This window comes from Rana temporaria, chromosome 11, assembly GCF_905171775.1.
Source record: "Rana temporaria chromosome 11, aRanTem1.1, whole genome shotgun sequence".
Classification (NCBI taxonomy): domain Eukaryota; kingdom Metazoa; phylum Chordata; class Amphibia; order Anura; family Ranidae; genus Rana; species Rana temporaria.
This window is the reverse complement of record NC_053499.1, coordinates 157,786,191-157,803,432: the sequence shown is the minus strand read 5'-3', so window position 1 is coordinate 157,803,432 and position 17,242 is coordinate 157,786,191. Positions and strand designations below refer to the sequence as shown.

Genomic DNA, 17,242 nt, shown 5'->3' with positions numbered 1-17,242 from the left:
ACCCACCTCCTCCACCCTCCTTCACTCCTCACCCTCCTCCCTCACTCCTCCTCCTCCCTCACTCCTCCTCCTCCTTTACTCCTCCACCCTCCTCCTCCTCCTTTACTCCTCCACCCTCCTCCTCCTCCTTTACTCCTCCACCCTCCTCCTTCACTCCTCACCCTCCTCCTTCACCCCCCTCCTCTCACCCCCCTCCTTCACTCCTCACCCTCCTCCTTCACTCCTCACCCTCCTCCTTCACCCCCCTCCTTCACTCCTTACCCTCCTCCTCCACCGCCCTCCTTCACTCCTCACCCTCCTCCTTCACCCCCCTCCTTCACTCCTCACCCTCCTCCTCCACCGCCCTCCTTCACTCCTCACCCTCCTCCTTCACCCCCCCTCCTTCACTCCTCACCCTCCTCCTCCACCGCCCTCCTTCACTCCTCACCCTCCTCCTTCACCCCCCTCCTTCACTCCTCACCCTCCTCCTCCTTCACTCACTCCCTCCTCCACCCTCATCCTCCACCCTCCTTCACTCCTCACCCTCCTCCCTCACTCCTCCTCCTCCCTCACTCCTCCTCCTCCTTTACTCCTCCACCCTCCTCCTCCTCCTTTACTCCTCCACCCTCCTCCTTCACTCCTCACCCTCCTCCTTCACCCCCCCTCCTTCACTCCTCACCCTCCTCCTCCTTCACTCACTCCCTCCTCCACCCTCATCCTCCACCCTCCTTCACTCCTCACCCTCCTCCCTCACTCCTCCTCCTCCCTCACTCCTCCTCCTCCTCCTCCTTTACTCCTCCACCCTCCTCCTCCTCCTTTACTCCTCCACCCTCCTCCTCCTCCTTTACTCCTCCACCCACCTCCTCCTCCTCCACCCTCCTCCTTTACTCCACCTTCCTCCTCCTCCTTCACTTCTAAACCCTCCTCCTCCTTCACTCCTCCACCCACCTCCTCCTTCATTCCTCCACCCTCCTCCTCCTCCTTTACTCCTCCACCCTCCTCCTCCTCCTTTACTTCTCCACCCTCCTCCTCCTTTACTCCTCCACCCTCCTTCTCTTTCACTCCTCCACCCACCACCTCCTTCACTCTCCTCCTTCACTCCTCCACCCTCCTCCTTCACTCCTCCACCCACCTCCTCCTCCACCCTCCTCCTTTACTCCACCTTCCTCCTCCTCCTTCACTTCTAAACCACCCTCCTCCTTCACTCCTCCACCCACCTCCTCCTTCATTCCTCCACCCTCCTCCTCCTCCTTCATTCCTCCACCCTCCTCCTCCTCCTTTACTCCTCCACCCTCCTCCTTCACTCCTCCACCCACCTCCTCCTTCATTCCTCCTCCTCCTCCTCCTTTACTCCTCCACCCACCTCCTCCTCCTTTACTCCTCCACCCTCCTCCTTCACTCCTCCACCCACCTCCTCCTTCATTCCTCCACCCTCCTCCTCCTCCTTCATTCCTCCACCCTCCTCCTCCTCCTTTACTCCTCCACCCTCCTCCTTCACTCCTCCACCCACCTCCTCCTCCTTCACTCCTCCACCCTCATCCTCCTCCTCCACCCTCCTTTACTCCACCTTCCTCCTCCTCCTTCACTCCTCCATTCTCCTCTTCCTTCACTTCTAAACCCTCCTCCTTCACTCCTCCACCCTCCTCCTCCTCCTTTACTCCTCCACAAATGGTAGGAATCTGCAACAAAGGTTGTTATAATCCTTGCAATGTACAGAGATCACCCGGAGGGGAATGTTTTTTTCTTAACAAAATTGGAGTTATGCTTTAATGCAAAAACCCGCTCAGAGCAGGCAAGTATGACATGTTCGTTATTTAACCGCGACCCGGTCCGAAGCCGCGGGACCCGATCGCCGCTGGAGTCCCGCGATCGCTCCCCGGATCTGAAGAACGGGGAGAGGTGAGTGTAAACACAGCTTCCCCGTTCTTCACTGTGGCGCCGTCATTGATCGTGTGTTCCCTGATATATGGAAACACAATCGATGACGTCACACCTACAGCCACACCCCCCTACAGTTAGAAACACAGATGAGGTCATACATTACCCCTTCAGCGCCCCCTTGTGGTTAACTCCCAAACTGCAATTGTCACTTTCACAGTAATCAGTGCATTTTTAATGCATTTTTTGCTGTGAAAATGACAATGGTCCCAAAAATGTGTCAAAATTGTCCGATGTGTCCGCCATAATGTCGCAGTCACGGAAAAAAAACGCTGATTGCCGCCATTAGTAGTAAAAAAAAAAAAAATATATAAAAATGCAATAAAACTATCCCCTATTTTGTAAACGCTATAAATTTTGCGCAAACCAACCGATGAACGCTTATTGCGATTTTTTTTTTACCAAAAATAGGTAGAAGAATACGTATCGGACTAAACTGAGGAAAAAAAAGTTTTTTTATATATTTTTGGGGATATTTATTATAGCAAAAAAAAAAAAATATTGCATTTTTGTCAAAATTGTCGCTCTATTTTTGTTTACAGCGCAAAAAATAAAAACCGCAGAGGTGATCAAATACCACCAAAAGAAAGCTCTATTCATGGGAAAAAAAGGACGCCAATTTTGTTTGGGATCCACGTCGCACGACCGCGCAATTGTCCGTTAAAGCGACGCAATGCCGAATGGCAAAAACTGTCCGGGTCCTTTAGCTGCCTAAAGGTCCGGGTCTTAAGTGGTTAAAAATAAAAATAAAAGCCTTTACAATCGGTAAGTAACCTGCTGTTATTGTTTTGTGTCCTACAGGTAGAGGCGAGCCCGGCAGACGAAGGCAAGGATCTCTTCCACATTAACGCTGGTGCGTGGATCTTCTCCATACCAAAGATTAAACTTGCTCCCTTCCCCGAGTTTTTACTTTATCGGGAGGCCCGCTTGTTACCGAAGTCCGAAAGATCAAGGATATTCCTAGACCGGGATGGCTTTGTGTTCAGACACATTCATCAGTTCCTGCTCACTTCGCAGCTCCCAATATCCAGCTTATCAGAGCCGGATCTGTTGTATGAACAAGCTAGAGGGCTCAATCTCCCATCAGTTATTGAGGTATGTATTGGGTATTTGTTCTGCAGCTGGTCCTGTATATATATATTTGAGTAGATTCAGGTACGGGCGCTCTAATTTGCGGCGGCGTAGCCTAGCGTGTTTACACTATGCCGCCTTAAAGCGGGAGTTCACCCATTTGTAAAAAAAAAAATTTTCTCCCCTTAGCTTCCTGCTCGTTCGGTCTAGGGCAGGCATGTCCAAAGTCCGGCCTGGGGGCCAATTGCGGCCCCCCGGGTGATTTAATATGGCCCCCCTGGGGATTTGTGTATATATACAGCCATTGCAGCCTCACATATGCCCTGTGCCCTGGGGGCCACAAAAGATATATACCCTATTTATCGGCGCTGCCTCGGAGGGGACAGGACGTGCGCCATCAGATTACATAAAGTGAATCTAATGTTTACTCGGCGGCATCTAAAATAGGAAGTCCTGTTTCCTGGGATGCCATTGGATAACTGTTCTGTTTATCATAGGAGGCGGGACTTTGTATTTAAGAGGCCACGAGTAAACAAGAAATTCTCCTGTTTGTAATCTGACGGCACTTGTCCCTCCTGGTCCCCTCCGAGGCTGCAGATGGGCATCGATCAGGCTGCACTGATAGCAATGGTAAGGCTGCATTCATGGCACATGTGAGGCTGCATTCATGGCAATGGTGAGGCTGCATTCATGGCAATGGTGAAGCTGCATTATTCATGGCAATGGTGAGGCTGCATTATTCATGGCAATGGTGAGGCTGCATTATTCATGGCAATGGTGAGGCTGCATTCATGGCAATGGTAAGCCTGTACGTGTTATACGCTGATAAATACGGTATATCCAAATAACATGCCCAAGCTCAACCTTAGTCCTGAGCAGCACTTGGGGATTCGTTGGGGCCACAAACGAGATATATACAGTATATCCAAATAACACGCCTGAGCTCATCTCTTCACCACACACAGCTACAAAGGCAAGAGAATTCTCGTTGTGCAGTGTATTAGTGCTCGGGCAAACACACTCAGATCAAATTTTAATGGTTAAAAGAATGTCAGGCAAAATGGTCGGCCCCCGAGCATGTTCACTTTATCAAATGTGGCCCTCTTTGAAAAAAGTTTGGACACCCCTGGTCTAGGGGAATCGGCTATTTGTATTAAAATATGATCCGTACTTACCCGTTTTCGAGCTGCATCTTCTTCCGTCGCTTCCGGGTATGGGTCTTCGGGAGCGGGCGTTCCTTCTTGATTGACAGCCTTCCGAGAGGCTTCCGACGGTCGCATCCATCGCGTCACTCGTAGCCGAAAGAAGCCGAACGTCGGTGCGGCTCTATACTGCGCCTGCGCACCGACGTTCGGCTTCTTTCGGAAAATCGTGACGCGATGGATGCGACCGTCGGAAGCCTGTCAATCAAGAAGGAACGCCCAGTCCCGAAGCCCATACCCGGAAGCGACGGAGAGGATGCATCTCGTAAACGGGTAAGTACTGCACATATTTTAAAATAAATAGCCGATTCCCCTAGTAATAACGAGCAGGAATCTAAGGGGGAAAAGTGCCCTCTAAGGGTGAACCACCGCTTTAAGTAAGAGAGGCAAGTACATGATTCACAAAGTACTTGCCTCCTTACTTAGGGGCGGCGTAGTGTAAACGCGGCAGGCGTAAGGGCGCCTAATTCAAATGGGTCGGAGGGTGGCGTGTTTAACGGTAATGAGGCTTGACCTCACGTTTTTGAAGGTTTTTCGGCTACTGCGCATGCGCCGGGCGCCTACATTTCCCAGTGCGCATTGCGGCGAAGTACGCCGTACGGGCCTATTGATTTCGACGTGGACGTAAACGACGTAAAAAATTCGAACCTCGAGGCGGGAACGGCGGCCATACTTTAACATTGTTATTCCACCTCATAGGTGGAATAACTTTAGGCCGCCTAAGGCCTTACGGAAACGGCGTAAATCGACTGCGGCGGCCGGGCGTACGTTCGTGAATCGGCGTACAAACTCATTTTACATAATCTACGCCGACTGCAATGGAAGCGCCACCTAGCGGCCATCCGAAAAATTGCAATCTAAGATAGGACGGCGCAAGCTGTCCTATCTTAGATATGTTTAAGCGTATCTCTGTTTGAGCATACGCTTAAACATAGGTCGGAGTAGATTCTGAGTTAGGTCGACTTATCTAGTGATAAGTCGGCCTAACTCTTACTGAATCTACCTAATTGACTTTAGCCATGTTCAGTAACTTCAGTCAAATAATTTTTTCTAGTTTTGGATAGAGTCCAGAATGGCTTTTATTACTGTCTGTGTTCTTGCTTCCTCTGTCTCTGGGCATGAGAAGTGCAGGAAAGTCTCCTGAATGTGGACACAGCAGTAAAAACAGACAGAGATCCCAACCCTTTCCTACTCTAAGGCCGGGTTTACATTGCTCTGACATCACACCTGGGGCATGATAGGGCGGTGATGTCACAAGGGGAAGGGGCCACCGGATGGCCACGCCCCCATGGCTATATAAGAAATGGCAGACACCGAAGCTAACACAACAGCGGGAGCTAGCGTCAGGAGAAGACATCAGTGGAAGCAGAGGAGGGAGAAGAATCAGAGGAAGAAGTCATCCCTGGAGGGAAAAGACATCATCAGAGGAAGAGGACATCAGCTGATGGAAAAGAACCAGAGGGAGAAGACACCGCAGGAGGAAGAGGACATCAGCTGAGGGAGAAGTATCAGAGAAAGAAATCATCCCTGGAGGGAGAAGACATAACCGGAGGAAGAGGACATCAGCTGAAGGAGAAGTATCAGAGGAAGAAGTCATCCCTGGAGGAAGAACCGGAGGAAGAAGTCATCCCTGGAGGGAGAAGACATCAACGGAGGAAGAACCAGAGGCAGAGGGAGAAATCATCCCTAGAGGGAGAAGACATCATTGGAGGAAGAACCAGAGGCAGAGGGAGAAGAAGTCATCCCTGGAGGGAGAAGACATCAGCAGAGGAAGAAGTCATCCCTGGAGGGAGAAGACATCAGCAGAGGAAGAGGACATCAGCAGAGGAAGAAGTCATCCCTGGAGGGAGAAGACATCACCAGAGGAAGAGGACATCAGCAGAGGAAGAAGTCATCCCTGGAGGGAGAAGACATCAATGGAGGAGGACATCAGCAGAGGGAGAAGAACCAGAGGAAGAAGTCATCCCTGGAGGGAGAAGACATCATTGGAGGAAGAACCAGAGGCAGAGGGAGAAGAAGTCATCCCTTGAGGGAGAAGACATCAGCAGAGGAAGAGGACATCAGCAAAGGAAGAAGTCATCCCTGGAGGGAGAAGACATCAATGGAGGAAGAACCAGAGGAGGAGGGCATCAGCAGAGGGAGAAGAACCAGAGGAAGACGTCATCCCTGGAGGGAGAAGACATCACCAGAGGAAGTGGACATCAGCTGAGGGAAAAGAACCAGAAGGAGAAGACACCACCGGAGGAAGAGGACATCAGCAAAGGAAGAAGTCATCCCTGGAGGGAGAAGACATCAATGGAGGAAGAACCAGAGGAGGAGGGCATCAGCAGAGGGAGAAGAACCAGAGGAAGACGTCATCCCTGGAGGGAGAAGACATCACCAGAGGAAGTGGACATCAGCTGAGGGAAAAGAACCAGAAGCACACCACCGGAGGAAGAGGACATCGGGGGGGGGGGGGGGAGAAGTATCAGAGGAAGAGGACAGACATCATCCGAGGAAGAGGACATCCGGAGAGGGAGAAGAACCAAAGGAAGAAGTCATGGGGACAAGGTGCTTGGGGGGGGGGGGGAACCGCCGGTCCCTGCTGAACCAGCAGATTTGATCCATCTATGGCCAGCTTTAGACTTGTCTCTATTCTCTGAAGTGTATGAATATGACCACCATTTGTTCGTCATTGACAGGCCATAGACAAACTGAAGGCGGGAAAGGAAGAAAAACCTCACCTGAATGAACAAACATTGCCAGACATTCCAACCAGTGAGGAAGCACCCATGAACTACTGGAAAACCCAAAATTGTAGCAAGAAGCTTTCTGAGTGGCCACTAAAAATGTCTTTGTCTCCAGGTAATGATTTAAAGTAGTTGTGAATGCAAGTTATCATCTATTCATAACGGAATAGTTAACCCCTTCCCGCCGAGCGTACACATATATGCGTTCTCGGCTTTCGGGGGTTATACCAGGATGATGCCTGCAGCTGCAGGCATCATCCCGGCATCATTTTTTTAGAGCGGGCAGTCTGCTTTCCATGGATAACAACCGATGTGGCTAAAAGTCACTCGACTGTTATCCTGGAGGAGCGGGAGGGGACATCCCTTCCGCCGACCTGACCGTGCCTCTCGTGTCACCAGGAGACCCGATCCACGATCCGGCACTTCCGGCGCCCAGAGACCGACTGGAACGAAGCCCTAAATGGCTTTGTTCCAGTCTCCTTAATATAAACAACGGAAGCGACGTCACAACGTTGCTTTCGGTTTTCTCAGCTGCCAATGGTGCCAGATTTTAAAAAATATACAGCATTCAGAATCGCCGTTTTCAGGGATCTGAATACTTTGAAGTGTAAAGGAGGGATTTGGGGTCTTTTGAACCCCCGATCCTTCCATAAAGAGTACCTGTCACCACCTGTTACTGTCACAAGGGATGTTTACATTCCTTCTGACAGCAATAAAAGTGATCTTTTTTTTTTTATTTTTTTTTTTTAAACACAATTTAATAATATAAATATAAGATAATTATAAAATAAATAAGATTTTTCTCTTTCGTTCATAGACGGACACAGCATCCTTTGACCTTAGGGTTATGCTTCTTCCTACCAGGAGATTTAGGCAGAATTCTACAGCACTTAAGGTGTTAAAAACTTTCCTTCATGCCGCTCCTCCCAGGGGGCGTGGCTCCCCCAGGCATAACCCCCACTCTGCTTTAGCAGCCTCAGTTTGTTTCTGCCTAACCGTCAGGAGAGTCAGGCTCTCTCTGGAGTCCTGGACTCTGGAGTTTTTTCTTGCAAATTTTTTTGCATTTTGCGAGTTTTTTCCTCGCTTTTTTATTTTATTTTTGAATCCTGCGATTCTTCTATCAACAGCCGACTGGGTGACAGGCTGGGTCCTCGACCCTTGTAGTCCCCCCAGGTTCGGCCTTCGAGCGTGTGCCGGCCCTCAGCTCCGCTTTGGGACGTCCACGACAGGCCCCATTGCTCCAGGGGCGGCCGGGGAACTTCGGTTCTAGGGCACACATATGACCGGTCTCTATGGCCTTGTCACAGTGTGTCTGGCTGACAGCCATGCCGTTCGCGGACGTTGGTTCTGTCTGGGATACCTCCAGCCAGGTAGTCGCAGGACAGGTAAGTAGTGGCCCCTTACTCAGGTAAGTGGTCTGGCTGGAATGTTTTCCCTTGGGAGGTCGACTGAGGGTTTTCCCCTGCTTTCCTCTCTCCCTTATTCCTCTCCCTCCTTTCCCCTTTGGGTGACGGCTGTGCAGGGGGTTTTTTCCCTGGGGCTCATATTTTTTTTTTTTTTTTTTTTTTTTTTTTTTTTTTCACTCGGGTATGGCTGGGGCTGTTCTGTGTCACTGCAGGGGACTGTGGTGGACATTCTGGGCATTTTTGTGTGTGCTGTGTGCTGTTTTGGTGTACTGTCATTTTTGGGTACACTGTCTTTTTAAAACTGCGCAACGGCGGCCATTTTGCCGGAGCCGCGCTTGTATTATTCGGCGGCCATTTTCTTGTGGCCGGCGCCATTTTCAGCACTAGTTCGGCCTCTAGTGGCCGTTTCGGCGGGGAAAAAAGACCGCGAATCATCTGAGGGGACAGACGCAGCGCTGCAGCTTCTCCTCAGCACACACTTGCCTTCACAGACCGCGCTGTACCAGGGGGTGGTGAGTCTCAGGGGGCCCCATACTGTGCTCTAGCGGCCGGGAGGTGACCTGTGGGGGACTTTTTTCCTGCCCTTGGCAGTAGGGGTGAAATGGCAACGGCAATATGGAGCCTGAATCAGGCCCCTCATTTCTTACAATGCCGGAATTAACCCTTAAGCGCCCCTCCCCCTGCCACATCTGTTGAATCGGTGTCGGCTGTCCTGGAGTCTTTTCTCACCAGGTTTGAAGCAGCCAGTGCTCGGTTGGGGGGTAAAAAAGCGCCCCCCCCCCGGAGGCTGTTTCTGGGGATATCTCTGACGCAGAATCTGATGCTTCTGGTTCTGTCATGTCTGAGGATGCGGGCTTAACCCACATGGACAGCGAGGATGACTCTGCTGCGGAGTCTGCTGATAAGGAATTTGTTGGAGCTCTTATTACTGCGGTGCGTGAGGCTCTTCATTTAGAGGATTTGGCGGAGACACCAGCGGTGTCAGTCCTTTTGGATTCCGCAAACCACCGCGTACCGCTAAGGTATTCCCCTGTGTTCCTTATTTAGACAATATGTTGTATAAGGAATGGGATACACCGCAAAAGGCTTTTACGGTTCCTAAAAGCTTTGCTACCGTTACCCCCTGGAGGAGGACTTTTTTAAAAAAGTGGGTCACTCCTCCGTCGGTGGACCCTCCTGTGTCCAGACTGAGTAAGGCTACTACGTTGCCTGTGGAGGGGGCTCCTGCTTTCAAGGACCCCGCTAATAGGAGAGTGGAGGCCGTGGCCCGCTCCCTGTTCTCGGTGGTGGGTTCGGTGGTAAGGCCGGCTCTGGCCGGAGCCCTGGTAGCTCAGACGCTGACTGAAAGGGCGAAGCTCCTGCTGCAGGACCTGGAGGTCCAGGGGGCTTCCGAGTCCTCTAGGGACCTGGCTGAACAGTTGATTCAGGGTCAGAAGTTTCTCTGCGAGGCGGATATGGATTAGATTCCTTTGCTTTCCAGGGCTTCTGTCTACGCAGTGGTTCTGCGCCGCCTTATATGGCTGAAGTGCTGGTCGGCTGACCAGTACTCAAAAAAGGCCTTGGTAGATTTGCCCTTTAAGGGCGGACGGCTTTTGGGGGCATCCCTGGATGACATCATTAAGGATGCCACTGGAGGTAAGAGCACCTTGCTCCCTCAGTCGGGGAAGGGTAGGGAACCTCGCCGCAAGCAAGGTCCTACTTTTACTACCCCCTAAACGGTTTTTTTTCGTGCGCCAGCGCGGCTGGAAAAGGTCCGCAGGGTGCAAAAGCCCTTGCTGCCGGGCGTAAGCGCCCCTGGTTCAAAAAACCGAACAAGCCTGCGGACAAGCCTGCTTCCGCATGAAGGTCTGCCCCCGCCCGGGTCTCGGGTGGGGGGACGGCTTCACGACTTCGTGGATCGGTGGAATTCTCTTCTATCCGACCGTTGGGTTTGCGAGGTGGTCGCCTCGGGGTACAAGATAGAGTTCCTTTCTTGTCCCCCAAACAGATTTTTTTCCATCCAACCTCCAGCTTCCTCCGGATCGTCGGCTAGCCCTGTCCGGGGCTGTCCAGGATCTTCTGGACAGGGGGGTGGTTGTGCCGGTCCCCTCGCTGGAACGGTTTCGGGGGTTCTACTCCAATCTGTTCGTGGTCCCCAAGAAGGGAGGGGTTCGCCCTATCCTGGACCTAAAGGCCCTCAACTCCTTTGTCAAGGTGCAGCGATTCAGGATGGAGTCGGTCCGTTCTATCATGGCGTCCCTCCACCAGGGGGACTTCATGGCGTCCTTAGACATCATGGACTCATACCTGCATGTTCATGTTTGCACAAGCCACCAAAGGTATCTGCGCTTTGCGATCGGGGAGGACCACTATCAATTCGTGGCCCTCCCGTTCGGGCTGGCGTCGGCACCACGGGTGTTCACCAAGGTGCTCGCCCCGATCCTGGCCTTGCTACGGCAGCGAGGGATCGCTATCGTGGGATACCTGGACGACCTTCTCCTGAGAGCTTCTTCAGGCTCAGAGTTAGAGGAGGACGTGTCCATCACGGGTCGGACTCTGCAGGAGTTCGGCTGGTTTCTGAATCTCAGAAAATCAGTGTTGGTTCCGTCCCAGAGGCTGGAACCCCTGGGGCTGGTTTTGGATTCGGGGGAGACAAAAGTGTTCCTCCCATCGCAAAACCTGCTGACCCTGCAATCTGCAGTGAGACAGTTGTTGACCCAGAAGTGGTCATCTCTTCGCTTCTGCATGCGGGTTCTGGGTCTGATGGTGGCCTCCTTCGAGGCAGTTCTGTATGCCCAATCCACACCAGGGTACTACAGAAGGAGATTCTGTCACGATGGGACAGGGTCCCATCTTCTCTGGATCACCAGATTCGGTTGAGCCATCTGGCCAAGTCTTCCCTGGCATGGTGGCTGACGTCGCCGGTGCTTCGGTCCGGGAAGTCTTTTCTTCCGTGCCGCTGGACAGTGGTCACGACGGATGCCAGCCTCTTCGGCTGGGGGGGCGTCTGGGGCACCCAGTCAGCCCAGGGGCGCTGGACTCGGGAGGAGTCCCGCCTGCCGATCAATATCCTGGAGCTCCGAGCAATCAAGCTGTGCCTTGTCAGGTGGTCGCTGGAGCTACAGGGCCGTCCTGTCAGGATCCAGTCCGACAACGCCACGGCCGTGGCGTACATCAATCATCAGGGCGGCACAAGGAGCTCGGCCGCGGCGACGGAGGTCGCTCACATACTTCGGTGGGCCGAAAGGTCCGTTCCGGCCCTGTCGGCGGTATACATTCCGGGAGTTCTGAATTGGCAAGCCGACTCCCTAAGTCGCATGACTCTGGATCAAGGGGAGTGGTCTCTCCACCCGGAGGTGTTTCAGATCCTGTGCCAAAAATGGGGCACTCCAGACGTGGACCTTCTGGCGTCCCGTCTCAATCGGAAGGTACCACGGTTTGTGGCTAGGTCAAGGGACCCGTGGGCAGACGCGTCAGACGCGTTAGTGGCTCCCTGGGTCAATATCACCTGATTTACGCCTTCCCTCCTCTAAGGCTCCTACCCCGCCTGCTGCGCAGGGTGGAAGCCGAAGGTATTCCAACGATCCTGATCGCCCCGGATTGGCCGCGTCGCTCTTGGTACGCGGACCTGGTACGTCTGGTGACAGACGCCCCCTGGCGTCTGCCTCTGAGGGAAGATCTCCTGTCTCAGGGCCCGATCTTCCATCCTGCTTTACGGTCACTGGCTTTAACGGCGTGGCTGTTGAAAACCAGGTACTGAAGGACCGGGGCCTGTCGGGCCCGGTAATCTCTACCATGCTGCGTGCACGGAAGTCCACTTCTCGAAAAATTTACCATCGTACATGGAAAGCATACATCTCTATGTGTGAGGAGATGAAGTGGCACCCCCGTACTTACGTGGTGTCCCGGATCCTGCTGTTCCTACAGCGGGGAGTGGACCAGGCTCTTGCCTTGAGCACGATCAAGAGTCAGATTTCTGCTCAGGCTGTTTATTTTCAGCGTCCCTTGGCAGCGAATTCTTTGGTTCGCACGTTTGTGCAGGGGGTCCGGCATGTGGCCCCCCCGGTGCGCCCTCCGCTACCTTCTTGGGACTTGAACTTGGTCCTCTCGGCGCTTCAGCGTGCCCCCTTTGAGGACATTCGGGAGATCCCCTTGCTGACTTTGTCGCAGAAGGTGGTCTTTCTGGTAGCTATTACCTCTATCAGACGAGTGTCTGAACTGGCGGCCTTGTATTGCAAGGCCCCCTACTTGGTCATCCATCAGGATAAGGCGGTGCTGCGCCCGCAGCCCTCTTTTCTTCCGAAGGTCGTTTCGGCCTTTCACATTAACGAGGACATTGTTGTTCCATCATTATGTCCTCAGCCGAAGAACCCGAAGGAGGCCTCTTTACATTCTCTGGATGTGGTTCGGGCCCTTCGAGTTTACTTGTCGGCGACAGCTCCGTTCCGGAAGTCAGACTCGCTGTTCGTGTCTGTGTCCGGTCCCAGTAAGGGCCTGGCAGTCTCGTCGGCCACCATTTCCAGGTGGATCCGACAGGTTGTGCTTCAGGCCTACGCCCTGAAGGGGCGGGCGCCTCCCTTTCGGGTCATGGCGCATTCGACCAGGGCGATCGGGGCCTCCTGGGCTTCCGACACCAAGCCTCTGTGTTACAGGTGTGTAAGGCAGCGACCTGGTCGTCGTTCCACACTTTTTCAAAGTTTTATAAGGTGGATGTGAGTGCATCTTCTGATGCCTCCTTCGGCCGCAGGGTGTTACAGGCGGCAGTTTAAGGTTGGAGTTCCTCCGTTGAGTAACTCCGGTTTTGTTTGGGGTGTAACCTGTTTTTGCTGTGTTATTTTCCCACCCCTCGAATTTTTTTGACACTGCTTGGGGACGTCCCTAAGGTCAAAGGATGCTGTGTCCGTCTATGAACGAAAGAGAAAAAAGGATTTTTGTACTCACCGTAAAATCCATTTCTCTGAGTTCATAGACGGACACAGCACCCACCCCTCCTTTGTTTGTACTGCTTGTTACGAACTGAGGCTGCTAAAGCAGAGTGGGGGTTATGCCTGGGGGAGCCACGCCCCCTGGGAGGAGCGGCATGAAGGAAAGTTTTTAACACCTTAAGTGCTGTAGAATTCTGCCTAAATCTCCTGGTAGGAAGAAGCATAACCCTAAGGTCAAAGGATGCTGTGTCCGTCTATGAACTCAGAGAAATGGATTTTACGGTGAGTACAAAAATCCTTTTTTTTAAAGCGTCCCCACAAGCTTGCGCAGCAAAGAAAAACGCATATGGAAGTCGCGCCCGCATATGTAAACGGTGTTCAAATCACACATGTGAGGTATCAGCGCGATCGTCGGAGCGAGAGCAATAATTCTAGCACTAAACCTTCTCTGTGACTCTGGCTTCTGTTAAGGTTATTTCAGGTTGTTATTGTATAATTGTACTTTTTTTTGTTGCAATTGATGATCATGAGCAAATTAATCTTGTTTTCTTCAGGGATCTGGGACAGAGCCCCTCTTGGACTTTTGGTCAATCCTTTGCTTGATGCAGAAGAGGAAGTTCATTATTGCTTTTTTCCAGTTGAAATTTTAGAGAAGTATCCTACGCTGGTAACAGATGATAACTTGCTTTGGTTCTCTGAGAAATTTATATTGGTTGAATGCGGTTGCCCTGAGTTTCGCTTCATAGGTGAGAATATGATGTGAATATTCTTGCATTTATAGGTTACAGTGGTTCTAAAGGCAGGTTTTGTTAATGCATTCAATGTAATAACATAAAAAAAAAAACATTTTGGCAGCCCCCCTAGTACTTACCTGAGCCCCATCTCGATCCAGCCATGTCGCACCAGAGACTCAGCTGTCCAAGGACTCTCGCTCCTCCTTGGCTCCCACTGCTGTCAATCAAAGTCAGTGAGCCAATGCATTAGGGTAAAAAACCTTGAGGGTTTACAACCCCTTTAAATGTACCGTATTTATCGGGGTATTGCGCGCTCCGGCGTATAGCGCGCACCCCTAAAGTGGACCCGCATTACTGTGGAAAAAATATTTTTTGTACTTACAGTTTTGGTGTCTTGCGCGGCGGCCTCGTCGGGTCCGGCGTCCGTCTGCGGCTTCGGGTGTCCTCTTTGTCGGGTCCCGCGTCCTTCTGCGGTGTCCTCCCCGCTCGTTTTCCGCGCCGAGTTTGAATACTGCGCCGGCATATACCGAGCGCAGTACACCCGTGTATAGTCGGGCAGGCTCGGCTACTCTCGCGCTCACGTCCTGTACGTCCAGGACGTGAGCGCGAGAGGAGCCGAGACTGCCCGACTATACACGAGTGTATTGCGCTCGGTATATGCCGGCGCAGTATTTAAACTCGGCGTGGGTATCGGCGTATATCGCGCACCCACGATTTTGCCCTCAGGGCAAAAAAGTGCGCGGTATACACCGATAAATACGGTATATTGATTGGTTTGCACAAAAGGTATAGCGTCTAGAAAACTATGGTATAGATACTGGAATTTTTATTTATGTATTTTTTTTTTTATATAGTGGAACCTCGGACTATGAGCATAATCTGTTCCAGGAGAATGCTCGTAATCCAAAGTACTCGTGTATCAAAGCGAGTTTCCCCATTGAAATCAATGGAAACGAAAATAATTTGTTCCGCATTGACTTCAATGTCATGCAATACCGCATGCGGCCAGAGGCAGGGGGGGCCGCCGGAGAGCCTCGGAAACGTCCGAAAAGGCCCGAGGACCCTTCGGCTGACCTCGGAAAGACTTCCTACCCGAGATTTCCCGAGGTCAGCTGTGCTGTCCTCGGGCCTTTCCCTGAATTTCCGAACGGCTGCGATCGGCGACGTTCAGCTCTGCTCGGCTCCGGCACCCCACCTCAGGCTAAAAGTGGTACTGCACACCAATTTGGCCTGAATCGTGCTTGTTTTGCGAGACAACACTCGCAAACAGAGTCACGATTTTTTTTAAATACAGCGCTCGTATTGCGAAATGCTCGTTAACCGCGTTACTCGCAATCCGAGGTTCCACTGTACTAGTAATGGCGGCGATCGGCGGCCTAAAAGCGTCACCGCGATAGTATGGCAGGCACACTGACACTTTGTGGGAGGGAATCAGTGGCACTAATACAGGGATCAGTGCTTAAAAAAAAATGTACTGTCACTGTACTAATGGCACTGGCTGGAAAGGGGTTAAACATGTAGGGCAATCAAAGGGTTAAATGTGTGCCTAGCCAGTGTTTTTGTGTGTACCGCGGCGTGCCTTTTACTTAGGGATGTGACGTGTTTTATTCACTGCTTTGCAGAGAAATGTGTTTCTGGATAATTTGCTGAGTAGTTATTTTCCTGTTTTCATTCAGGTAATTTTCTTCATCACGGGAATTTTTTCCTGCCAGATAACTTCTCAGCTTTTGATGTTTTAGAAGCAGAAATTAATTCTCTGGAAATTCCAGCTCTTCTGAAAGCTTTGTACGAAGAAAAGAAGTCCTCAGGTGTGTGTCCTCTCTGGTCACTGTCCTTGTGGGTAGGAGATGAAGAATGTTCTTTTGTGTTCATGGAGGTGCCCAGGGTTAATACCAAAAGGCCTCTCGGAAGTGCAGCACTACCCCCGAAGGAGCCGCTGTAATTTAACCACTTAAGACCCGGACCATTATGCAGGTTAAGGACCTTGCCCCTTTTTGCGATTCGGCACTGCGTCGCTTTAACTGACAATTGCGCGGTCGTGCGACGTGGCTCCCAAACAAAATTGGCAAAATTGGAAGAAGAGAATGAATGGATGGTCCCTCGGGACACCACCACATAGCCTAAGGCTCGGTTCACACTGCCGTGACCTGAAAGGATCCGGGCTGCTCTGTGCAAAACTGTGTAATGGGTTTGCACAGAGCAGCCCGGATCCTTTCAGGTCACGGCAGTGTGAACCGAGCCTTAGGCTATGCGGTGGTCTCCCGAGGGACCCTCCATTCCTTCTCTTCTTCCTCTCCTCTTTTTTTTTTTTTCTCTTCACTTGCTGTTGTTTTTTTGTTACTTTTTTTTTGGGGGCTCTTACTTATAGACTTTACAATGACTTTAATTATGGCTACAGGCCGAAACGCGTAAGTCCTGTGGTGTTTTGTACTACACCTGAATCAATAAACGCATTAATTGCGGAAGATCGAGCGGCCGGCTTTCTCTCATCTATACGTTTGCTCGGGTGCTAGGAAGACTCTACAAGCCGGCGCGCCCGACCGCTCACCACCTCAGGGAATCGCAACAGGCGTTTTCTTCTCTATTCAAGCAGTATGCATGTACAGATAAATCTGCAGTTATTTCTCTTTCGTTCATAGACGGACACAGCCTTCATTGACCTTAGGGTTATGCTTCTTCCTACCAGGAGATTTAGGCAGAATTCTACAGCACTTAAGGGGTAAAAACTTTCCTTCATGCCGCTCCTCCCAGGGGGCGTGGCTCCCCCAGGCATAACCCACACCCTGCTTTAGCAGCCTCAGTTTGTTTTCTGCCTAACGACAGGAGGTCAAGGCTCTCTCTGGAGTTCCTGGACTCTGGAGTTTTTTTCTTGCGATTTTTCTCGCTTTTATTATTTTGTTCCTGCATTTTTGAATCCTGCGATTCTTCTATCAACAGCCGACTGGGTGACAGGCTGGGTCCTCGACCCTTGTAGTCCCCCCATGTTCGGCCTTCGAGCGTGTGCCGGCCCTCAGCTCAGCTTTGGGACGTCCACGACAGGCCCTGTTGCTCCAGGGGCGGCCGGGGAACTTCGGTTCTAGGGCACACATATGACCGGTCTCTATGGCTTTGTCACAGTGTGTCTGGCCGACAGCCATGCCGTTTACGGACGTTGGTTCTGTCTGGGATACCTCCAGCCGGGTAGTCGCAGGACAGGTAAGTAGTGGCCCCTTACTCAGGTAAGTGGTCTGGCTGATGTTTTCCCTGGGGAGGTCGACTGAGGGTCCGCCCTGCTTTTCT

The 17,242-nt window shown here is 51.8% G+C and overlaps 1 protein-coding gene across 1 annotated transcript in view; it reads left to right on the top strand.

Moving 5' to 3' along the window:
• Positions 1–17,242, top strand: part of KCTD19 (potassium channel tetramerization domain containing 19) — a 41,097-nt gene that overhangs the window by 3,028 nt on the left and 20,827 nt on the right. Inside the window, exons 2-5 of the mRNA XM_040329524.1 lie at positions 2,719–3,012; positions 6,872–7,034; positions 13,784–13,975; positions 15,640–15,771. Coding sequence (XP_040185458.1) covers positions 2,719–3,012; positions 6,872–7,034; positions 13,784–13,975; positions 15,640–15,771 — 781 coding nt within the window. The remainder of the gene's footprint in view (positions 1–2,718; positions 3,013–6,871; positions 7,035–13,783; positions 13,976–15,639; positions 15,772–17,242) is intronic.